Genomic DNA, 25,229 nt, shown 5'->3' on the forward strand with positions numbered 1-25,229 from the left:
TGGACCTAACAGAAGCAGAAGATATTAAGAAGGGGTGGCAAGAATACACAGAAGAACTGTACAAAAAATCTTCACAACCCAGATAATCATGATGGTGTGATCACTCACTTAGAGCCAGACATCCTGGAATGTGAAGTCAAGTAGGCCTTAGAAAGCATCACTACTAACAAAGTTAGTGGAGGTGATGGAATTCCAGTTGAGCTATTTCAAATCCTAAAAGATATTGCTGTGAAAGTGCTGCACTCAAAATGCCAGCAAATTTGGAAAACTCAGCAGTGGCCACAGGACTGGAAAAGGTCAGTTTTCATTCCAACTCCAAAGAAAGGCAATGCCAAAGAATGCTCAAACTACCACACAGTTGCACTCATCTCACACACTAGTAAAGTAATGCTCAAAATTCTCCAAGCCAGGTTTCAGCAATACATGAACTTCCAGATGTTCAAGCTGGGTTTAGAAAAGGCAGAGGAGCCAGAGATCAAATTGCCAACATCCACTGGATCATCGAAAAAGCAAGAGAGTTCCAGAAAAACATCTATTTCTGCTTTATTGACTATGCCAAAGCCTTTGACTGTGTGGATCACAATAAACTATGGAAAATTCTTCAAGAGATGGGAATACCAGACCATCTGACCTGTCTCTTGAGAAACCTGTATACAGGTCAGGAGGAACAGTTAGAACAGTTAGAACTGGCATTGGAACAACAGACTGGTTCCAAATAGGAAAAGGAGTACATCAAGGCTGCATATTGTCGCCTGCTTATTTCACTTATATGCACAGTACATCATGAAAAATGCTGGACTGGAAGAAGCACAAGCTGGAATCAAGATTTCTGGGAGAAATATCAATAACCTCAGATATGCAGATGACACCACCCTTATTGCAGAAAGTGAAGAGGAACTAAAAAGCCTCTTGATGAAAGTGAAGGAGGAGAGTGAAAAAGTTGGCTTAACAACATTCATAAAACTAAAGATCATGAAATCTGGTCCCATCATTTCATGGGAAATAGATGGGGAAACAGTGTCAGACTTTATTTATTTATTTATTTATTTGGCTCCAAAATCACTGCAGATGGTGATTGCAGCCATGAAATTAAAAGACGCTTACTCCTGGGAAGGAGAGTTATGACCAACCTAGATAGCATATTTTAAAGCAGAGACATTACTTTGCCAACAGAGTCTGTCTAGTCAAGGCTATGGTTTTTCCAGTAGTCATGTATGGATGTGAGAGTTGGACGGTGAAGAAAGTGAAGAAAGCTGAACGCCGAAGAATTGATGCTTTTGAACTGTGGTGCTGGAGAAGACTCTTGAGAGTCCCTTGGACTGCAAGAAGATCCAACCAGTCCATCCTGAAGGAGATCAGTCCTGGATGTTCATTGGAAGGACTGATATTGAAGCTGAAACTCCAATACTTTGGCCACCTCATGCGAAGAGTTGACTCATTGGAATGGACCCTAATGCTGGGAAGGATTGGGGGCAGGAGGAGAAGGAGACAACAGAGGATGAGATGGCTGGATGGCATCACCGACTCAATGGACGTGGGTTTGGGTAAACTCCGGGAGTTGGTGATGGACAGGGAGGCCTGGCGTGCTGTGATTCATGGGGTTGCAAAGAGTTGGACGCAACTGAGTGACTGAACTGAACTGACTGAAATGAAGGACTTCCCTTGTGGAAGCCCTGCTCCTGCTGACCCCCTGGCCGGTTTGTCTTTTTTATATTTCTGGTTCAGCAGTTTAGAGAAGGCGGAGAGTGGGCAACCTCTTCATTTGTCCATTCACTCTTTCATTCACCAAATACAGAAGAACTTGGTGCTGGACACTCCAGTGGTGGCGGGAGTGGACTGTCAGATGCCAGATCTCCTCTAAAGCTGTCAGAATAACCTGTTCATTAGGCCAAGCTGAATAAATGAAAGGGAGAGGACCACCTTCACAGAGCCTCAGAAGACCCCTCCTCTGAACCCTTGGATATTTCTGGGGTTTGAAAGGTGAGGCTCAAATGAAGGGTTGAAATGGGTCATTCAATGTGAGGATATGGCAAAATTCTTGATCATGATGTTCAGGAGATTGGTGAACACTATACATACTCCTTCCTTTGATAAGTAAATCATTGCCTCCTTGGGCAAAGCACTGTTTGGAGAAAGAGAGTTGTTTGAGCTGTCTGTTGTTGTAACTGATTTTAGGAAGTTCCTGAAGCCAACATTGAGATTATTTTCTCATTTATAGCCTTATCTTTCTAGGCAAGGTTTTTCAGGAACAAAGAGTAAAGTCGTGTTAAAGTAGGTGGCCTTGGAACATGGACAGAGGAAGCAGGAGTTATCGTTTCTTGAAGGGCTAGGAAATATTTTATTGGAAGAGGGTTTTGAGCCTGCCTTACTGTAGGTATCAACACTTGGTGATGGAGGAGAAGAGGGAGGCAAGGGCATGCCAAGCCAAAGAAATAGCACAACCTAAGGGATGGACTGGAGATAATGAAAGCCATCCAGGAAAGGAATCTACTGTGTGCCAAGCACCGTCCTGGGTACTGATGCTGTAGCAATGAACAGTTAGTCAAGGTCCCTTGGGAAGCTTAGATTCTGGGGAAAGCAAATAAATGAATGATCCATTTCAGATAGCGGTAGGCTGTGCAGAATCACTGTAGTCCTGCTTTAGGTAAGGTGATCGGGGAGGTCCTTGCCGGGTGGTGGCATTTAAACTAAGACAATGGTGTGATAAGGGCCTAGGCAGGGGAAGAGGGGGAGGGAATGTGTTTATTCAGGCAGAGGCAACAGCAAGAACTAAGAACAGAAGGAAGATGTGTGGCTGTAATTGCAAGGGTGGTAGTGGTGCAAGAGGAAACCGAAAGCAGGGGCTGGGTCATGGTGGACCCTGTGGGTCATAGGGGAGAGTCTAGATTTTATTCTCAGTGTGGTAGAATGCCACGTGCCACAGAGGAGTTTAAGGAACGGGTGAGTGTTGTTTCCTTTTTCAAAATCAGTCTGGCTGATGCATGGAGATGGATTGAAAGGAAGCAAAAAATAGAAGTGGGGAGCTCTTTTGGAGATGTCCCAGTCATGTGGCCAAGGGAGGAAGGTGGTTGGACTGAGTCGCAGCAGACTTGCTGATGGACTGGGAATAGGGGCAGGAGGGAAGGGACTGGTTTGGGCAGAGCATAGAATGTGAGAGGAGAGGGGAGAGAGGTCTGGAGAGGGAGTGTGGGATCTGACCATGGAGTGCTTGCTAGTCAGAATGTACATTTGGGGGTTGAGAAGTGCTTTTTGTGTTTGAGACGGGTGATCCCATCTGAGCTTTGAGATGACATCTCCCTCAACAGCGCAAAGTCCAGTTTTGCAACTCAGGGAAGAGGTGATAACGTCTGGAACCATAACAGTAAGAGGCCAAAAAGTGGCAGTGTCCTCCAGCTGAGGGCTCATCTCAAGGCCACTGGTAAGAGGATATGGACAGAAGTGAGCATATTGGATGCCAGCATGGATCAAGACCCTGCACCTCCATGCAGCAGAAACACATGCTAAGGGCCCTGCATCTATCACTGGTTTCCTGGAGCTTTTTGTTGGTCATGAGAGGAACCACAGTGAGCTTTTAGAAACATGCAAACAGCCCATGGGAACAGAGGCATAGGGAGGCGCGGAGTTCCACTGAGCCCCCCAGTTGGCTTTTGGGGCTGCCATGCTGACTACGAAACACATTATGCTTTCAATTTTTCCTCAGAAAGATCTGTTTTTCATTTTTCTCCTTGCCCCAAAGTATGTATACAACAAACATTATGCTTTTGGGACCTAGATCTGTGCTCAATTAAAGCCTCCACTAATGCAGTCCATCTTGCCGAGTAGCAATCAACCTCACTTTGAGGTTGAGCTCAGTGGAAAAATTAAAATTAACTGTCCTTGACAGGAAGTTCCTACCCACCATAAAGACTGGTCTCTCTGGGTTCTGCAGCTGGGTTTCAACATAATCAAATGGCAGTTTGAATAAATAGCAATTTGCACTTTGCTCCTTTGGGGGTCAAGGATCAAGGTAGATAGGCAACAAGACTTATTTCATGACACATCCACATTGGCCCCTCCCTCCCAGAGCGGGTTTTTGACTGTGTCTGAAAGAGAGAAGGGGGTTCATGGGGAAGATTAGATCTGGTGGGTATCCTGAGGCCTGTTGCAGGTTTTTGGGCTCTGTGGCTTCCTGGACCCAGAATTGGGGGTGGTGTCCTCACACATCCCTCTGAGAATTTCCCCCAGCTTGACTTACTCAGAGTCTAGGTGAGGACTCAACAGCAGCAAGGGGATTTGAAGATACATAAAGTGACTCTTAGTAGACAGCAGCTATTTTGGAGGCAGGTCCCCAGTTGGCCCAGACACCCAGCTCATCTGTCACTGGGATGATTGGAGGGTGTCACTGGTGGGATTGGAGGGTGCCACTTGGCACTGTTTTGTTTTATTTTCTTAACTTTCAGGGCCATCTACTCAGAGATGTGGGAAAGACTAAGAAATGTGCTTCTGTTGAAGGAGTAAAGCTCAAAAAAGAAAAAGAAAACAAACAAACAAAAAAAAAAAACAGGGTTAAGAAATTACTCCTAGAATCTAGGTGATGCAGCAGCCTTAGTTTCTGGTTGTTTAAGAAAAATCCTAGATGTTGGTAATCTGTTCATTTTTAAAGTGTCAGCTAATTACAAAACTAACACATGCTCTCTGTAGAACATGGAAAACAAATATGCTCCCCCCAACACAAAAACACATGTATTTCTACTCCTTAGAGGATAAGGACTATTTGCCTTTTGAAATAAGATCTTCCAGTTGTTTTTCCATGAATATATTTTTATATTCTATTAAATGGTTGGGGGTAATATGGTAATATTATGATAATGGTAATACCATATATACAGTTTAAAAACTTTGTATGGTGATATACTGTAAACATCTTATTATGTCAACATACAGCCTGCAGTAGCTGCATACTATTCCCTTTCATAGGTGAACCTCAGTTTTCCCTCCTCAAGTCCCTAGCTTTGGACATTTGTGTTCTCTCTCTCTGGTCTGTCTCTCTGTCTCTATCCTAGAGAGAGAGTAGTGGTTATTATACTAAGTAACTGTAAACAAACAACTTGCTGTATCTTTGAGCACATCTCTGTGTCCTTGGGGGACATTTTTTTGAAGTGGAATTGCTGGGTCAGCGGGCATGAGTGTTTTGAACACAATTGATACTTGTTACTAAATTATCTTCTACAAAGCATGTTCAAATTTACATTCTGATTTTTGCTCATTGCTAATTTCATAGACCAAAAAAGGTGTCTTGTTTCTATTTATTTATTTTAGCAGTGCGGTCGGACCTGTTCTCTCACATTTGTTGGACTTGTACAGTTTTACTTTAAAAAAAATTTTTTTTTTCAGCTATGCAGTGTGGGATCTTAGTTCCCCTATCAGGAATCAAGCCAGAACCCCCTACATTGGAAGTGCAGAGTTTTAAGCACTGGACCACCAGGGAAGTCCCCTGGACAGTTTCACTTTTGAAGAACATTGTTATATCCCTGTTTTTGACCCAGTTCTCTTTGGCACTTCTCCCTTCCTTGTGAACTTCTGGCCTCAAATGTGGATTCTGAATCTGGGTTGGAGGGCCAAGGAAGGGACTCCCTTCTCCTGAGGTCCAGTTTCCTCAGAGACCTTCCCTCCCTTCCTCCTTCCAGCCCCTCGAAGTTTCTCCACGAAACTTGCTTTAACCAGCACCCCTTCCACCTTGAGGAGTGACTAGAGCAGTCTCCTTGGACAGAGCTCCTGGTGTTCTGCCTTTTCTGACCCCTTGGGGCCCTATTAATTCCTGTCCTGCATACCTCAGCCCCTGCACAGAAGCCCATTTCCCACAAGTGTGTGTTCTCACAGAGGGGAGGAGGGACATGTATGTACACGTCTGCCCAAACCACCCACCAGCTGCTCCCATGTTGCCAGGATTCTGCCCTGGGAATTGATGTTTGAACGTCCACTACTGATGGCGTGGTTCTCCATACCCTCACATGTGAGGACCTGCTGCTTTCCCACACCTGTGGATCCCTGTTCACCATGGCCCACATCCTGTCATTTTTTGATGCCTGTGACACACACTGGCTTCCCTGGTGGCTCAGTTGGTAAAGAATCCACCTGCAATGTGGGAGGCGTGGGTTCAATCCCTGGCTTGGGAAGATCCCTTGGAGGAGCGCATGGCAGCCCACTCCAGTATTCTTGCCTGGAGAATCCCCATGGACAGAGGAGCCCGGTGGGCTAAAGTCCATGGGGTCGCAAAGAGTCGGACGCAATTGAGCGACTACGCACAGCACAGACACACACTGGTGAGTGTAACACTGCTTGTTGTGCTGGCACGTCATTTTGAGAGCATGACCCTGATGGTGACCTTCTTCTCTGGAGTCTTAGCCACACCTACTCCTTGCAGGTGAATTTTAAAACAGGCACAATTCTAGTTTTTGGTCTCCTTCAATTTATCTGATATGAAGGCAAAATTCACTAGCTGTCTGTTTTCTGGGTATTCTTATTACTTGCCAATGATGAAGCTTTTGGGCCACAAGGCCCTGCAGAAAACACAGGGCACTCAGGTGTAGTCTGTAAGCTTATACGGCTGCATGAACCAGAACACGCACCTCTGGGACCCTCAGGTTTCTTTATTTGTTAAAGAGGACCAGTTACATTGGCAGTACTTTCCCTGCAAAATTCTAACAAAGTTGAGTGATGTGATATTCAAGTTTCTTTGAAAGGTTAAAGGATAAATTCTGAACAAGGAGGAGGTAGCAAGCAACAGAAAGATGTACAACGGAATTTATCGGTGGTTATCTCTGGGTAATGGGGTTATAGGGAATTTTAATGTCCTTCTTTTTGTCTGTGTTGTGTAAATCTTCAGTAATGAACATGTCATTCATTCACTTAGTGTTTAAATATATGCCATTCTCCTTAGTTCTCAGGAGAGATTGACTATCGCAAAGACCTAAGGTGGCCTCCGTGTTTTTAACTCCTCAAGAGTCTCTCCATTATCTTCCTCACCCCACTAGGCTCTAGGCCTCCAGGGATTGAGGCTAAGTGGAAAAAGACAATGCGTAGAAGGCCTGGTTTCAAGACATACCATTGTGTTAATGATTAGACAAGGCATTCAGCTAACCATGAAAGGAAATGGTTGGCATTGCCAGGGACCTTTGCTAAAATACTGCCACCCAGCATGAGAAAGCTCAATGGGGGCAGGACCATTGGCACCTCTCCCCTAACACCTTGCCCATCACTGCTGCCCAGCTGTGCTTAGTCACCTTTGGTACTTGGAGGCCCAGAGTCCAGATTTTCTGGTTCTTTCAGGTGACATTCAGCATGTTAAATTGTCAGCCTTGGCTGTGTTTTACTCATCCTAGTCTAGCTATCAGTTCAGTTCAGTCGCTCAGTTGTGTCCGACTCTTTGCGACCCCATGAATCACAGCACGCCAGGCCTCCCTGTCCATCACCAACTCCCGGAGTTTACTCAAACTCATGCCCATCGAGTCGGTGATGCTATCCAACCATCTCATCCTCTGTCGTCCCCTTCTCCTCCTTCCCCCAATCCCTCCCAGCATCAGGGTCTTTTCCATTGAGTCAACTCTTCACATGAGGTGGCCAAAGTATTGGAGTTTCAGCTTCCATGGCCCACCCTAAAAAAAGACAGTCAAATTTTAGCTCTACTTGGTGCCTCAGGGCTGGATTAGTTCTTTCTTTTTGAGGGCAGAGGTTGCAGCTGTCCGGGTACACACCAGTGAGAGGTCCTGTCTCAAACTGAGGACTGTCTCAGCCATTGCTTTGCCTTCACCTCAGACCCCGATGCTGGGAGATTGAGGGCAAGAGGAGAAGGGGGTGACAGAGGTTGAGATGGTTGGATGGCATCATTGGCTCAATGGATGTGAGTCTGAGCAAAGGCCAGGAGATAGTGTAGGACAGGGAAGCCTGGTGTGCTGTATGTAGTTCATGGGGCCACAAAGAGTCAGATACAACTTAGCGACTTAACAACCCTCTCCAGCATCTTTGACCAACCAACCTTGGAGATGCCTCTGGCTTTGGAGGCTGGTGGTCTGCTTGGGAGCAAAAAGGAGGAGAAAGAGAGACCCCTTGGCAAGCGAGCTCAGGCTGAGTGGGGCAGGTGCAGGCATTTGAAGAGTCAGGCTTGATGGGGAGAGGCCGCTGTCTGTCGATGACCCTAAAAGGCAGACCTTGGAGGCCACTGTAATTTTAATAAAAATAGAATCCCCGCCATTCAAGCAGCAGAGCAACTTCTCAGAGCCCTGGCGTTGGCTCACAGGACCGCCTCTGTTGTGAAAGGGAGGCGAGATTTCTCAATGATGCCTTACTATGGGGAGCCTGTCCTGCCTGGTAATTTGCAGTCACTTTGACTGTAGCCAGGATACTTGCCCTCCTGCTGACTATCAAGGAGAAAAAAGAAAAAAAGATTTTGCTAAGCAAATGAAAGATGTGAATGAGATTAAAGTGAGAATATTTAAATTACAGAAATTTAGTGCTTTCAAGCATCCTGAAGCACTTGTGAAGCACCCATTTAGGGACTGCTGATTGATAAGAGGTGATGAATTATTCTTATCTCATCATTGATGCCAATCCCTGGTTCTCTGGAGGGCAACACTTGGTTAACCTAATTTGAATCTAATTTGAATGACTTAAAAGTAATAAAACAAGTATGTGCTTGAGCCTAATAAAGCCTAATTTATTTAATAAGACATTTCTTTTTTTTTTTTTTTTTTTTTTTTTTTAATAAGACATTTCTTAAAGAATTTCACTTCAGAGCTAGAAGGGACCTTTGAAATTATCCCTTTATTTTACAAATAAAGAAACTGAGTCCCAGAACAATAAGTTGTTTTGCCAAAGGCCACACAGAGTGGCCACCCACACTGGGGCCTGAACTCTGCCTCAGTCCCTGCTGGGTGGCTTTTGCTGTGCTCCACACTGTCCCTCCAGTTCCCACTTGAAGATTCAGACCCCATACCAAGGCGTGGGAGAGGGTGGCTGTGCCTTGAGCCCTTGAGGGAGGAAGATTTCCCCATGAGGACATTCAAAAGGTGGCTTCCTAGGGGGGCCTACTGCCCCCCACCACTGAACCAGCACACTTCACATCAACCACATCGCTCTCCCATCTGTGACCTTCTCACCAGGCTGTGGTGGTGTTGGGCAGGGCAGGGGCATCTCTGCCCTCTCCAGGCTGGTAAGCAGTGGGAACTTGGAGTCACCAGGCATCCCATTTGGTGATCCCCTTGGGATAAACTAGGCTTGAGAAAAGCTTTAGAAATTATGGAACCCACAGGCTTGTAGGGCTTTGATGTGGCACTGTCCCCTTGGGCCTTCAGCCACCCGGGTCCCTGGAAGGCCAGGACAGTGTCTGTGGAGGGAGCTGTCTGGAGAAGGCCAGTCAGGAGGGAACTTCCTTCCAACCTGGCCTTGGGTTTATGATAGCTTCTCGCGGGAGAAATGTGACTGGGGGTGTTTTCTATCCCAGGGCTGCCCTTAACACACAGGGACCTTTAGTGGCAAAATGTGGTGACTGTCCTTTACCTTCTTCTCACACCGTGAGTTGAGTTTCCAGAAGCTGCCTAATCTCTTAATAGTTCACACTCAGTGCTGCAAACTGTGCTCAGGATCCAGTGTATTAAACCATCGAACCCACATCTTATAGGTAAAGACATCGAAGCTCAGAAAGCTTGAGTGACATGCCCAAGGCCACATAGGAACCAGTATTTGACCCAAATACTGTGGCTCCTGAGCAATGCCCAGCCATTCTGTTCTTGAGGTGAGAGGAGGGCAAAAGAGTGAGGTGCTTCTTGGGAATCAGCCTGGTCCTTCCCCCATTTATGCCATTTTTTAGGATTAGATCTAAAGAAAGAATCCTAAATATTAAAAATATATTTATAACTAAAGATGTCTACTGCAGCATTATTTATATAAGCAAGAACGTGAAAATGACTAATATATCCAACAGTAGGAAAAATGGTTAAATAAATGATAATTATGTCCATCTGATATATATAATTATAGTTATTATAATTAAGTATATGAGAAGTATATAATAAGGGGAAAAGTTTTTGAATGATGCTGTGTGGGATAAAGACAAAGATGAAATGATTAATCCATATGATTGCAACTATTTTAAACCAAAAGTAGCATATAGAAAGTCTAAGAGGAAATTACTACAGTATTAACAGGAATGGCTTTGGAGTGCTGGACTTCAGTGATTGTTTTGGGAGATTCAAAAGTTTTCTTTAACACTAATCACTATCTTATTATTAAAGCTAATCTTTTTTAGTGCTTACTCTGTACTTGACACCACCCTAGTATTTGACGTTGTTGTTCTGTCACTCAGCTGTCTGACTCTGCGACCCCATGGACTGCAGCACACCAGGGCTGCCTCTCCTTCACTGTCTCCCAGAGTTTGCTCAGACTCATGTCCCTGTATTATCTCAATCCATACATCCTTATGAAGAAAGTTCACTTGTCAGCATATTACACCTAGGGAAATGAAGATGTCTGTACTCTATACAGTGAGTTTATATTACCTTTAAAGTAGGAAAACATTTACTATACTTATTATATTATTATATATAATATATATAATATTATTATATATTACTATACTTATTATAGTAAAAAAATATTTACTATACTCATTTAATAGTATGAGAAGATATTCAGATCCCCCCACACACCTTTTATTGCTACTTCAGTATTAAACATTGTTGTACATATATCCTTATGTATTAGTACTCTTATTTCTGTATGTTTCATTTCTTAAAGTGATATTTGGGGCCACAGTGTGTGCACACACTTTTTATTTTGAACTAATTCTAGACTCACATAAAAGTTGCAGAAATAGGGACTTCCCTGGTGGTCCAGTGGTTAGAATTCCACTCTTAACTGCTGAGGGCTCAGATTCAGTCCCTGATTGGGGAACTAAGATCCCACAAGCCATGCAGTGGAAAAAAGTTGCAAAAATAGTACAGAGATTATTTGGCAGTAAAAAAGAATAAAATACTAATACATGCTGCAACTTGGATGAACCTTGAAAACATTACGCTAAGTGTAAGAAGCCAGTTGTGAAAGGCCATTCATGTGAAGTTCCAGGTTAGGTAAATTCATAGAAAGGGAGAACAGATTGGTGGTTTCTCAGGCTGGGGGAATATGGGGAATGAAGCGTGATTACTTAATGGGTTTGGGGTTTCCTTTTGAGGTGAAGAAAATGCTTTGAAATTAGATAGTGGTTGCACAACTCTGTGAATATAATAAAACCACTGAACTGTATACCTTAAAAGGGTGAGTTTTATGGAATGTAAGTTATATCTTAATAATGCTATTATTTTTAAAAAAGTAAACAATAGAGTCCCTATTTAGGACAGCCCAGGTTCCCCTATTGTTCACAACTGAGAGATGATGTGATAAATTATGGCACACCTATACTAAGGAATATTGAAAGTACAGAATCATTTAATTCCCTTTTTCCTGCTAAAATTATTTAAAAGAAATAAAAATCCTTTAAGTGTTTGCATATGTTTCCTTATGTTTGCCATGATATACATAAAGTAAGCTTAATACTGTTTACTCAGGGCAGAATTAAGAGAGGACAAAGGGAGATTATGCAATTTGTTTTTAAAACTCTGTTTAGTTTAATTTAGTGTAAAAGGGCATATAATTCTTTGTAACTTTTTCCATTTAAAATTACTAAGAAAGAAAGAAGGATGCTGCCTCTGGATATCCCATGACTAGACAGTTATCTCCTAGTTTTTAAGCAGCAACTATTGAAAATCACACATGAATGGGTCCTGTACCACCTGACTCCTTGGAGAGGTGAGTTGTAAACTGGAATCCTGGGGGATGGAGGGAGAAGCAGGAGTGCTAATCAGGATGAAAGCTTATGAGTTAGGCAAAACTGCATTTGAATCCCAGCTCTCATCTGCTTACCAAGCTATGGACCTTGGGCCCATTATTTAGCTGCTCTGTGCCTTGGTTTCCTTATCTTTAAAATGGGAGTAATGAAATGACCTCTCATGGGGCTGTAGTGAAAATAAAGTGAGATCACTCTTGCAAGATGCTAAGCACAGTGCCTGGCACATAATAGTCAATAAATGATAGGTATTACTATTATTTTTTTCCTTCTGGCTCAGTGATAAAGAATCTGCCTACCAGTGCAGGAGACACAGGTTCAATCCCTGGGTTGGGAAGATCCCCTGGAGAAGGAAATGACAACCCACTCCAGCAGTATTCTTCCCTGGGAAATCCCATCAACAGAGGAGCCTGGCATGGGGTTGCGAAAAGTCAGACACGACTTTTAATGACCAACAAAAGCAACATTACTGTTATTACTATTATTATTTACAGTAGGCACTTCCCATTTTTTTGAAGAGTGGGGCATGGTGGCTATAAAAATCTAGAGCAAGGGACAGTGACCTCAACTTTGCTGGGTCTACCACACTTCCTGATACAGAGGGTGATGTGCTCCTATGCCACCCACCCGAGAACTGACTTTATTCTTGCTTGTCTTATCCCCAGCTAAAAACAGACTACATTTCCTAGCCTCTCTTGCAGCGAGGAGCAGGGGAAGTCTTTGGTGGGACTCCCCTTTGGGAAGATGTCCTTTTCCTCTGCCTTCCCGTGGTCTGGATCCTACAGTTGGTGACAGGAGCCCTACTAGCAATGTCAGGTCATGAGGCAACCTTGCAGAAGTGAAGCCACACCTGGGGGGGTGGGTGGGGCCCAGGCATGGGAACCTGAGCTGCTGATGACCCTGGGGTCGCCATGCCAGCCTCAGCTCTCCTTCCTCTGCACATCTTTTATGTGAGACAAACCAACCTCTATCTTGCTTAAGCCCCTTTTCTGAGTTTTCTGTAATAGGAAAATAAACCTAGCCCTAACTGATAAAGAGTTCTGTCAGAACCAACCTGGAAAGCAAGAGCTCATGGTGGGATGGTAGCGTGGGCTGTGACCTAGGAAGGGCTGGCTACCAAACATGAGGCTGAATCTGGGCACTTACTCGTCGCCAATGTAGAGCCTGGGCCAGACCTCACTGACGTGGGTGTACTGGGGACTGCCTTTCCAGAAGAGACGCTCCAGCTCGAAGGCTCCAGGAGTACAGTAATCCTCAGCCTCCCCCTCTTCCTCCACCTTCGGCAGCAGCTTCTTGGCAGATGGGTAGACGTTCTTGAGGCCTGTCTTCGGTTCTCCGGATGTCATTTTGGAGCCAAGGGATTTTCTTTCCTTTCTGCAGCTGGTCACAAGAGAGGATCAGAGTTGGGGTTAGCAGGGACAGAGTTGGGTATAAGCTGACCTGAAGATCTGGCAGGAATTCCCCCGGCTTGCTCTGATCCTCCTTCCTTTTCCCAGGTCACGGAGGTCAACAAGGAAGGTCATGATGGCAGTTAAACAACACTTTCCTGACATTCCAGTCCCCTGCAGAGCAGGCATGCTGGATGCCCTTTGACGCGGGCATATGCTGCAGACTCAGGACAGGCTTTGGGTCTAAGAAATCCCTGCAGGCAGCCTGTTCTTTGCCATCTTTCTTTTAGATTTTTACCCCTTTGTTGGTGCCTACTCTTTCCTTTATGTGACTGGAGTCTGCAGGCTGAGGCCATTTTGAGCATGAAAAAGAAGGCCTAGAAGATCCCTGGCCTTCCTGGCCCATGGTATTCAGTGTCTGCAGAGAGCTGTTGTCCAGTGGAAAGGACATATCTGGGAACCCAGAAACTGAGATCTGGGCAGCCAGGCATTCCCAGGGCTTCAGAAGTCTTGGGGTGGGAGGAAACTTGGCTGTGTGAGGGTCTGTCAACTTGTTAGAAAGTTGAACACAACGTTGGCCACTCACACTAGGAGGCTGGCCGTTGTGTTAATTTACTGGTCATTCAGAAGAGACATTCCAAGCTAGAAAGCTGTGTCTGCAGATCGGGACATGTATTTGTAGAGCTTGTCAGCCTCTGTGAATAGAATGTATGTGAACAGTTTCCATTGTCCCCAAGGAAATGAATCTCCGTGGAATAGGGCACCATGTGTTCTGTGAGCTGGGTGACCAATACACTCAGGCAGCCTGGGAAGGGAGGTTGTCCTCATAGCACTGGAAGCCTGGAGGGAAAGAGGCAAAGGGTGGAGTCACTGAGAAACTCTCAGACGAGAGATGGGGAGGAAATGCTATTCATATATTTAACAAATCCTATGTAGCACTTAATGTGTGCCAGGCACTATTCCAAGCACTTTACAATTATTAACTCATTTAATCTTAACAACCCTAAGAAATAGGTGCCATGATTATCTTCATTTTGGAGATGAGGAACACTAAATTGACGATGTTTGTAATATGTGATCTTAGTCTTCTGAGAAGAAAATAATTGCCATGGGCTTACCTGGTAGTCTAGCAGTTAGGAATCCACTTGCCAACACAGGGGACACAGGTTTGATCCCTGGTCTCGGAAGATCCCACATGCTGCAAAGCAGCTGAGCCCATACACCACAACTGCTGAGCCCGTACTGAGCCCACGAGCCACAGCTACTGAAGCCTGAGTATCCTAGAGCCCGTGCTCTGCAACGAGAGACGCTACCACAATGAGAATCCCATGCACTGCCATGAAGAGTAGCCCCCACTCACCACAACTTGCTAAAGTCCACATGTAGCAATGAGGACCCAGTGCTGCCAAAAATAAATTAAGGAATAAATATTTTTTTAAAAAATTTCTGTGAGGGCAGGGATCAGAGTGGAGGATACAGTGTGAGGAGGGACAGGCTCCAGGGACTTGAAAAATGTAAAAAAGCCCCGGGAACTTCAAAGACCAGTAGCATCCTATCAAAAGGACCCAGAGCACATCTCGAAGAGGCTCCCACTTATCAAAAATGGGACAGTTTGAACATGAATAATAAAAACAACTGCAGCTGATAGAAACACATGAAGCATTTAAGTCGTGATGATACTTAAAACAATCATTCACTGTTGGAAGATGCTAGGGAGCCAGCTCATTGTGAAGACAGGTCAATAAAACAGAATCTAGCATTTGTTGTTCCTTTCTGATACAAACTGTACTACTGGGTAGATGAGGGGAATTTTCTTCTATAGAAGAACTTTAATAGAGAAGGAAGAAAGCACCATTTTACATCACCTGAGGAGCTAATGGATGTAGCAACTGAGCACTGACAGCTGCAACATAAGAAGTGATGATCAGACGTTACGGGCCTTCTGATGGAGAAACACACCACCACTACCACAGAAGGCGTTTCGCCAAAGGAAGAGCTGGATCTTTGATCAGAGTCCTTGGAGTCTAGATCTAGCAACTGCTTTGCGGGAGATTCAGAGGACAGTTAAATTATACCTCAGGGTCTTATCTTTTAGAAATATGTAGTGAAGTGCTCATGGATGAAATGATATAATGTCTGGGATTTGCTTCAAAAATAATCCCACTGGAAAATGTAATAATATATTGTGTATGGGGTGGCAGGAATGGATAGAGGTGTGATGAGGCAGTATTTGCCAAGGATGAGGCCTGCAGGTAATCACTGTTACTCTTTGTATGCATGAAATTTTACATTAATTTTTTTTAGAAGAAAAGGGCTGAAACCACTGCTCTGGGAAGTTCGATTCAGCCAAGTTCACAGTGGATGAATGAAAGGATCACTGGTTAGCAGTGTCTTTGGTGATCATGGGAGGTCAGGCTCTGTGACCTTCTCCTGCAGGACCCTGAGTGGAGGGGCGGGGGCAGTGGGCTGCAGAGGGCTCTCTTTGGAGTCTGTGAAGTGTGGTCTGAAGGCTACCTCCCAAAGAATCATCTGGCTCTTGCAGATTCCTGAGTTGTACCCCGAACCCGGGTGGTGTCTAGCAGTCTGAATTTTAACAAACTCCCAAGTGAGTCTGATGCTAACCAAAGTTTGATAATAATTGTCCAAGTATGTGGTTCAAGAGTCAAGGAGCTGTTGAGTCAAGAGAAGGGTAGGAAAGGTGCTCAATATGCTTTTCCATGTTCTCACTGAAGTGCAGACCCAAGTCTTTAGCTCCGGATAAGGATGTGGGACTGGGACAAGAAACAGGTTAGATAGCCTTATGCTGAGGCTCCTTGAAGATGCTCCTTTGTGTTGTTTGTAGCCTCAGTGTTTGACATGTAAGAGGGGATCATTGACATTGAAAGTTGCTCAGTCGTGTCCAACTCTTTGCGACTCCATGGACTGTAGCCTACCAGACTCCTCCGTCCATGGAATTTTCCAGGCAAGAGTACGGGAGTGGGTTGCCATTTCCTTCTCCAGGAGATCTTCCTGACTCAGGGATCGAACCTGGGTCTCCTGCATTGTAGGCAGACGCTTTACCATCTGAGCCACCAGGGAAGTCCCAAGAGGGGATCAGAAAGTATTTATTGAATGAGGGAATGGCCTAGGGAGTGAACAGAATCAGTGAATGGATGACCGAGGGTGGTGAATAAGACTGGGGACTTGTGCTAGGGGCTTAGTGGAACTGATGAGGCAGGAAGGAGCCTTGGGCTAATTTGGAGGAGGATGGAAGGTGGGTGAGGAGAACACCGGATGGACAGTCCCCTGCAGCGGGGAGTTACTCAGACCCGAATTCTGCTCTGGGGCATTGCTGCTGGCATTTGCAGTCACCAAGTGAGGTGTTATTTTAAGGAATGGATGAAAACGTCTGTGGAGGAATCAGCACAGGTACCCAAGTCTCCTGAAAGTGTAAATACACTCTCCCTGCTGCAGGCCTGGGGTGCTTTAATTTTGAGAGGTCTGGAACTCAGCTTATCCATTGCACCAGCTCTTCCTGTTTCACAGTGAGTGAGAGCTGGGAACTGAAATTTGAAGGTTTGAGCCATTTTGAACCCTGACTGCTACCAAAGTAGGCTTCAGAAGAAGGGATTTTAGGAAGATGCTGGAGCAACTACATTCCGAACCCTCTGACTGCCTCCTTTCATCACTGAAGCTGACCTCACCCTTGCTGAGGCTGGTCCTCCTTCATTATACTGTGGAGGGAGCCATCCCCATCCCCGTGCTGAAAGCCTCGGCTGGATTTCCAGACAGAAGCGGAAGTGGTGTGGTCTACCCAGAGCGGCTTGGCACGCAGAGGGAGCTCTGGGATCTATTATCCTCCAGCATGCAGATTGGATGGGGAGAGAGAACAAAGCACAGAGCCGTCCAGAAACCACAGACCTGTAATCTTTCCAAATCCTGAAGGCGGCTTGTGTGCATCTCTCTGCATGGCTCCCAGATCTCTGAATCTCAGAGAGGCCAGGAGCGTCTGTTTCCCAGATCACAGCCAAAGTGGAAGGGGAAGACAAACCTGCTCTGTTTGGTTTCCATAGATTCGACCTAAAGATTAACTGCCAAGGTCTCGATGACACATACAATATCAATCACAGGCTAAATGTCATAATGAGAGCTGGGCAGGTTGTCAAGAGAGGCCTCCAGGTTCCTGTTACAGCTTCATATTGAAAGGTTTGGTCCCAGGAAATCAAATGTCAACTTGATGGCTACTTGGCCTTTATTTGCAGCATCAGCTTGCTCTTCTCAAAGGATGATAGACTCAGGCTCCTTCCTGGAGGGGCCAGGCAGATAACTCTGAGGAGTTAAGTACATTGGATGTTAAAGAATAAAACAAGCAAAAGCCCAACTATTGGCCTCAGGTAGGACACATCAGGGAGTGGTGCAGACTGTGGCCCAGTGGCGAGCACACACCCCCACTGAAGGGGCAGCAGCTTGCCATTCCATGTGGGAGTGCACGCCCGTATTGTTGGCTATTTTTATGAAAAGTCAGAGAGCCAGAGCTTTGTGGGAAATCAGCTGATTTAAAAACTTTAAGTCAGCAGGCAGCTGTACTAGAGACTAGCCTTATCCTGTCCCATTCCTCAGTTTGGATCACTGCAGTGGACAGCTCCGTTATACACAAAAGACTTCCTCCCTCAAGCCCCTTTATTTCCCTGATTGACGGTATTTTCTGGTCTTTGCACTGATCCTGTTTGCTGGAGCACCTCACAACTTGTTCTCAAACCCTGGTTTCAGGGTCTGCCTTGGAGGGAACCCAACTAAGATACCATTGATCTTAAAACATTCAAAGACACTGTGATAACAGAGAACGCAGAGACCGAGTAGTACTTGACCTATAAGGCCCAAGCGCCATTTCCCTCTGTGAAGCAGTAGCCTTGCTTTGAGAAACTCTTTCTAGGAATAATCAAAATTGGGATCCCTCATTAATCCTGACCCCATGCCAGACTTTTCAACGGTACAGCTTGTGTTTGATTAAAGGTTTCCCTTGCCAGTGAAGAAGGGCTAAAGCTGAATTTAGAAATATAATTTTAACACCATGATTTGACTTTATGTAAAAAAAAAAAAATTATGGAATTTGGGATTAACATATGCACATGACTCTATATAAAGTAGATAACCAGGGACCTACTATATAACACAGGAAACTATACTCTATGTCTTTTAATAATCTATAAGGGAAAAGAATCTGAAAAAAAAATGTATATATGTATATTCTTTTATATAATTGAATCACTGTACTGTACACCTAAAACTAACACAACATTGTAAATCAACTATACATCAATTAAAAAAACTATGTATTTTTATATATATACATGTATATTTATATATATATATATACATATATATATATTTCTTTTTTTTTTTTTAACTAGGGGAAAATCCACCAAATACTGTAAACAAGTGGCAGGACTCAGGAAGATATTTTTGTGCATCTTCTATTTTGGGATTCTTTATAAATAATCATATTTTATAATAAATAACCGCATCTGTATTTTTTCACTGTGCTGGCCAAATAGAACAGTCTGGGCTGGAAGCTGCTTGTGACTTCTGGTTTATGGTTTCCACTCCGTCTGACTTGCCTCCAGGGCCTGGCTGTTTCCTGGGATCCTCTCTATGTCTCTGTCCCGCCCTCCCCACCTTCACTGGCTGGTGGCCCTTCTCTGCTCTCACAGCCTCAGTGATCATTGAGAACTTGGATCTACACATCTCATCCCAAGCTTTGCTTTCTTCTGTGATAAAACGGAGCTGTAACAAGAGGGATGAAGATGCTTCAAAAACAAACACTTAACCTGGATTCTTTTGCTTTCTAAGGTGGAGGATGGAAGAAGCCCAGTGGAGAGATGCATCATTCATTTCAGCAGGAAACTTAAATATCTAAGTGGATCCCTTTGAGCCTGCAGAGATTAGTCAAGTAGCCATGCCCGGGAGTGTGAGCCACAGAACAGGCTTCCCAATGAACAAAAAAACACCCTTGAAGGATCCTTTTGATGGGGAAAAGGTAAGTCCTAAAGCATATTTCGGAAAGTGATGGAGTGAACAAAGAGCAAAATTATTCTATACAAGAAAGCAAGGGGAGTTCTGAGCCTGTAGAACATCCCCGGAGTGGGTGTGAGGGGACTGCTGTAGGGTGTGGGAGGCAGGGCTTGGGAGCCAGGTGAGGAGCATCCAGGGCGCACAGCCACAGGACTCCTCAAAACAGGGGTCCCCGCGCTTAACTTTGTGGTTGCAAAGAGTCGGACTCGGCTGAGTGGCTGAACAACAGCTGACTGTATTAGTCTTCCCCAGTGCCTCAGTGGTAAAGAGTCCTCCTCCAATGTCAGAGACATAGGTTTGATCCCTGGGTCAGGAAGACCCCCTCGAGAAGGAAATGGCATCTCACTCCAGTATTCTTGCCTGGGAGATCCCATGGACAGAGGAGCCTGGCAGGCTACAGTCCATGGGATCGCAAAAGAATTGGACATGACTTAGCAATTAAACAACAACTGGCTATGTCAGCCCTCTCATTGTCACCCTAAAACTTCAGTGAAATTGTTAGATGGTACAGACTGCTGTGTTTGCTGTGGTTTTGAGAAATCAAAGGGGAAGAGTCTTGTGTTGGTGGAGAGAAGAGACCAGATAATGTGTGAAGCAGCATGTACAGTGTGATTCTGTTCTTGTACAAAAATACATTTCACCAAAATATTAACACTAAGTATATGCTTATTTTAGAATGATGAAATTATATGAGCTTATTCTTTTTTCTAAGGAGCCATCTTTTCTAAAATCTCTTGTGATGAACACATCATACTTGAGAGTGTATGGCAGGGGGAAAAAAAGCCTGTGACAGTTCTATTTGAGAATTGTTCTGGGTGTTGTAGGTGTGCTTTCTAAACCTGTGGGCTGAAGACACAGAAAGGTGGCCTTCAGGACAAGGCCTAACCAGGTGTTCCTGACATGACATACAGCACTGAGCACCTTCCAGTCTCTGTGAGTTTCCCAGAGCCAAGGCTATATCCTTCTTGAGCCCTCTGGTGGCAAAGCCAGGCCTAGGTCATGTCACCACATCATTCTGGTCCCTCAGCGCTTCCCAGAAAACCAGAAGTGAGTCAAGTTTTGTGGGTTCTGAAGTGTATACAGTTTATTTAAGAAAAAGAAAACCCAATAGGTGCAGGGCCTTAGAAGAGGCCCGTGCAAGTGTGGGGTGTTGACTCTTTGGGGGTAAATCTACCTCTGAAGGAAGCTTGCTTCCCAAGCTTCCCTTGGACTGTGAGACAGACCTCAGGTGGAGAAGACAGCATCCATCCCCGTGCCTCAGGACTCTCTGACTCTGCTGAGCCTGGTCTTGGTTTAGGCTGATTCGGCCAGCATCAGGGCTGCTTTTTTACTTCACCTCAGAAGTTAGGCCTGGCCCTGCTCACCCCTACAATCCACCATATCCTTCTGTTAAGTGCCAGGCCTGGGCTGGGCCAGAGAGGTCTCTGCCTTCTACAAGTTTCTGGTCTAGTAGAGTAGTTTATAATTTAATCTTCTAAAAATGAATCCTCTTTCTTTGAAGGCATCCTGTATTTATGGACATAACATATTTACCTTAAATGCGTTGGACTCCCTGGGAAAGTTAGCCTGTGTTGCCTGTATACACATTTCTTCCATGACACCACCCAAGTTGGGCTTGGAATGTGCCTTGAAAGAAGGGGGAGAGTAAAAATGTTATTGTGGTTGGGAAAATTACTCTATTAGGAGAGTAATACCTACCGCCAGGGTACGTGGAAGGGCAGAATTTGGCAGCAGTATATGTATATGAATATACATGTTTTTAATTTACCACAAGTCATGCTTGTCTTTATGCATCTTAAATCTGCAAAAATGATCCCAACTAGGAAATAAAAGTTGTGGGATTTTTAAAAAATTAAAACCTGGATGTGAAAACCCTAGGAATTTTTTGTTGCCTATAATTTAATTCCTGATATATCAGACACAACCCAAGTTTAGCAGATTTTTCTTTTCCTTTTGGATTCTGGCAAATATGTTAATAGGAGGCAATTATGTGAATTAATGTAAAATCCTTTTATTAAAAAAAACAGAGAAGGCTTCATTTAAAGAGGTAATTTAATATTCCTTCTAAGATGGGGTTGATGTCATTAACTTGTTTGATTAACTCTTCAAATGGTTTCAAAGTGCTTCAGGGTGGTAATTTATGAACTCCTAATTGATTTTTTTCAGTCTTGGTTTGGCAGAGTTGGGCCTCCCGGAAACCGTGAGGAGGCTGGAGGGCCACATGCAGCTTCCTTCCCAGACAAGGGGGCCGGCCGGGGTTGACTTGACCTCCATGACCAGTCCCGTAGGGGAGAGGAGGCTCTGGCACAGGAGCCCGCAAGAGCCTCTGACCAGACCAGTGGTGGTGTAAACATTGCAGGGAGTTACACAGCTCATGAATTCAGGAATAGATGGCCTTTTAGCCCCCCCTCCTTCAAGGATCACTTCCCACTGTGTGCCACCTCAAAATGTGAGGCCTCCTTGTGAGGGGAGAAGATGTGGGGGTAGACTGTGGGGGTGCAGCCCTCACCATGGTCTCACCCCCCGCCACTTGCCCATCCTCACCACTATCACTCACTCTGTCCATCTCTCTATGCTGCTCAGAGGAGGCTCTAGGCCTTGGGAAGGCTGTAGGCCAAGCTCCCACCTCTTACAGCTGCCACCACTGTGTTAGGACCTAAGTTCTGAGCCCAGAATGTGTTAGGAATAGGGGTAGAGCTGTTTGGTGGGGGCCAAAGGTCTCTGTGGGGGTAGTCGTGGCAGACAGGATGGGGCATTAATACGTCTGAACATCCTCCTCTGGGTGATGGGGCTCCTTTGCTCGTGGGTGAAGTATAAGCAGAACTTTGGGGAGGAGGAGAAAGATCTGTCTCCAACTTGTTAATATCTGGTGCCCATGCCAGGCTGTGATGAGACTTGATCCCCTGTTTGCAGTGGAAGTGGTGGGTCCAGAACCATCAAGGGTCACCCGCCCTGGAGGCAGGCTGGAGAGGACACGCAGAGCTCTGCCTCCTGACACCAGGACCTGGAGTGGCTGTGTGCAGGCGACGAGGGAAGCGGGTGAGGTGTCCCCCACACCCCCACCTCATGGAGGGGCACCCGAGCACAGTGGCTATGTGGTCAGGCTCTGAGGCACACTGGCCTCGCTGTGGTCTGGGCTGCGTGGTGCTGGGAAAGCTGCTCCACGGCTGTGTGTCTCAGCATGCTCATCTGAAGTGCAGGTGACGAGGCACACCCCTCCCAGGCTGCGGCAGTTCCAAGGAGTAAGTACATGACCGTGTGACTACGCAGAAGACAAGCTCTCCGAGCCGTCCTCGCACATGGTCAGCCAGGACCCCTTGCCAACTCACAGGGTTGCGCGGTGTCTGGAGAAGGCCAGCCCTGGCTCTAGGGAAGGCAGGCTGCCCCCTCCCCACGTGGACCTAGCTGGGCATCACCAGGGTGGTAGGAAACACAGCTAAGCCCCCGGCCTCAGGGTCCCCTCTGCCCCTTGTCCCCTGTGAGGTTGTCAGCAGCCACTGGAAATCCACCCTCAAGTCAGGACTCAGGGTCCCCTCCTGTCGGTGCCACCCTAGGACCGACATGCTGCCGGCGAGGGCTTCCAGCTCGTCAGATGGTGGAGGGCCATCGCCCCAACCCCCCAGCGTGGATCTGTTTTTGTCCCTGAAGAGCCTCTGACCTCTCCCTGACTCCTCAGACCCTCTCCCACGTCCCACCTCCCCCTCCAGGCCCGAGGTTGTTCCCCTGTACAGGATTCAGCTCAGCAGCCCTCCGAGTGCTGTTGGCAAATGTCATTTGGTGGGAACAAAATGCTTCTGTTGTGAAGAGGACAAAGACGAGGCCATGATGGAAGGTTCAGGGCTCAAGAACACAGACCGGGTACAGAGCCCCTCAGATGCTGGGCCTTCAGTGGGGAGGGTCTCTCCACACATGCACGTTCACCCGTCTTACTTGAAGGGGTTCCCTTGGAATGTTCTCAGATTTCCTCAACACTCAAGAGTCCCCCACTCCCAACGCTTGGGTCCAGGCCCATGAGGGGCCGTTGGGGCCACAGGACAAGGGCACAGGGTCTGATGGGAGAGCCCTGGCCTGAGACACAGGATATCGTCCCACCTTCCTGCCTACAGGCACTGGTGTCTTGGTCCAGAGGCCAAGTCCCTCAGTGACCCAGTCTCCCCATCTCTACCAGAGCAATCATCCCCAACCCCACCCTCCCACTGGGACAGGAAAAAGCTTCAAAAATAGCCACTCTGTCCAAATGATGCTTAGGGTTACCGAGGACACAGGAAGTGTTCTCACATCCCCAGGGTTTTGGGGACTTAGTTGTAATTTGTGCTCCCCCACGCTTGATGTGAGTCACCACGGGTGCCTCCATTCCACCCCCACCTCCTGCTGAGGTTTTTTTTCCCCTCTGCTAGCTAAATGGATAAATGCAGAACCTTGCTGGAATATGATATGTGATGCAATGCATCCAGTGCCTCAGAAGGCCCGATGAGATTTAACCCACCCTATTATCCTTTAGAAATGGTCATTGAACTGGAAGCTTAGATTTAGAGGAAGGGAAGTGGAGAAAATTTCTTGGGAGTCTTTAGGGAAAGACGGAGCAAGAAGCCTGTCAAACTGAGAAGATGTCAGCTGGTCTCTGCCACTCCAGAGACCAGATGGGAAGGGGTCCTCTGATCCCCACACCTGAGACCCCAAAGAACACTTGACTGAACCCAAGAGAGATGCCAGTCTCCCCACCAGAGGGCCTTACCTGTGCGCACTGGGTCCTGGCCGGGTCAGGAGGCGCTGGTCTGTGGGGCGTGTGGCGGCCGCACACCCAGCCACTCTGACTGGCATCCAAGAGCCTATTTTTAGGGTCGGATCTGCTGACACTGACCTTGTGTGCTGCCCAGTCTGTGAGGAGACCTGTGGCATCTGCTTGCAAAATGATTTGCCAGTGTGACCTGAAACCCTTGACTCTGAGAGTCCTGTACCTGGAGCACACACGCTTGTCCCGAGCCCAGCCACGGAGGCGAGACATGCGGCCACCAACGCGGGGACAGGCAGGGGGATTTCCTGGCTTTGTTTTCTTGGGATGGATGAGGCCAGGTGCCTGCGGGGCCCTGCCTGGGGCTCTGTCCTGGAATAGCTGGAATGGGGGCGCTTTGCAAGCTGGCACAGTGCCTGTGCAAGGGTAGGGGGCCCCCAGACTGGAGGACTCTCCACTCCAGTATTTTCTGGGAGTTTGTGGAGCTGTCTCTGAGGAGTGAATGGAATGATTGCCACATCATGCAGGGTGATCAGTGAACCACATCCTCCTTCCAGAGAAACTGGAAGCTTGGGTTCATTTGCATTGTGTCCCTTCCTGTGAGACCTTCAGCAGGTGTCCAAGCCATGTCTGGGCTTCAGTGGGGACAATAATCATAATGCCACCCTATTATGTTGTTATGAGAGTTACATCAAATACAGTGTGGAAAGTATATAGCCAGTGCCTGATACATGCTAAACATTTAAAAAATACTGGATGGTATTAGGAGGCCAAAAACATTCCCAATTCAACAGTCATTCCCAGGTCTCTCTTAGCGATTCCTTCTCTCAGCCTCCCATCCCTTTGACCCCAGCCTCCTTTGCTCCAAGGTCCCCACCACCACCCCTACTGCTATGGTCCTCTTTTTCAGGGCTGCAGGGGTCGGGGGATGGTCCTGTCCAGGCTCCTCTATTTTTCTGGTAAAATCATTCTAAAGCTTCCTGTAGTTCCTTTTAATGAGTGACTTGATTTTCCATCCTTTCCCATCCTGTCAGCCTTTTTGGGCATCCTTCAGTGTGTGAAGGATTAGGGGGAGTGGGAAGGGGGTCCCCAGTCTCTCTACATCCTTCACTTAATAGGATCTTCTTATTTTGGGGCCATTATATTGCCCTCTACAACGTTGTATTCAGCAAACCAAAACAGAATTCGCTTGTTTAACGACTGC

The 25,229-nt window shown here is 46.2% G+C and overlaps 2 protein-coding genes and 1 non-coding gene across 3 annotated transcripts in view; 1 reads left to right on the forward strand and 2 right to left on the reverse strand.

Moving 5' to 3' along the window:
- DUSP29 (dual specificity phosphatase 29) overlaps positions 1-24,082 on the reverse strand; it is a 35,862-nt gene extending 11,780 nt beyond the window's left edge. The window contains exons 1-2 of the mRNA XM_020888913.2: positions 24,029-24,082; positions 13,001-13,234 (exon numbers count right to left, since the gene is read on the reverse strand). Coding sequence (XP_020744572.2) covers positions 13,001-13,200 — 200 coding nt within the window. The 5' untranslated portion in view covers positions 13,201-13,234; positions 24,029-24,082. The remainder of the gene's footprint in view (positions 1-13,000; positions 13,235-24,028) is intronic.
- The window catches only part of SAMD8 (sterile alpha motif domain containing 8), a 117,641-nt gene that overhangs the window by 10,998 nt on the left and 81,414 nt on the right, over positions 1-25,229 (forward strand). Inside the window, exon 2 of the mRNA XM_020888897.2 lies at positions 19,072-19,258. Within this exon, the coding sequence (XP_020744556.2) occupies positions 19,178-19,258 (81 nt within the window). The 5' untranslated portion in view covers positions 19,072-19,177. The remainder of the gene's footprint in view (positions 1-19,071; positions 19,259-25,229) is intronic.
- On the reverse strand, positions 16,248-16,320 carry TRNAC-ACA (transfer RNA cysteine (anticodon ACA)). Its single transcript has one exon. It is a non-coding gene; the product is annotated as a tRNA-Cys (tRNA).

This window comes from Odocoileus virginianus, chromosome 7, assembly GCF_023699985.2.
Source record: "Odocoileus virginianus isolate 20LAN1187 ecotype Illinois chromosome 7, Ovbor_1.2, whole genome shotgun sequence".
Taxonomy (NCBI): domain Eukaryota; kingdom Metazoa; phylum Chordata; class Mammalia; order Artiodactyla; family Cervidae; genus Odocoileus; species Odocoileus virginianus.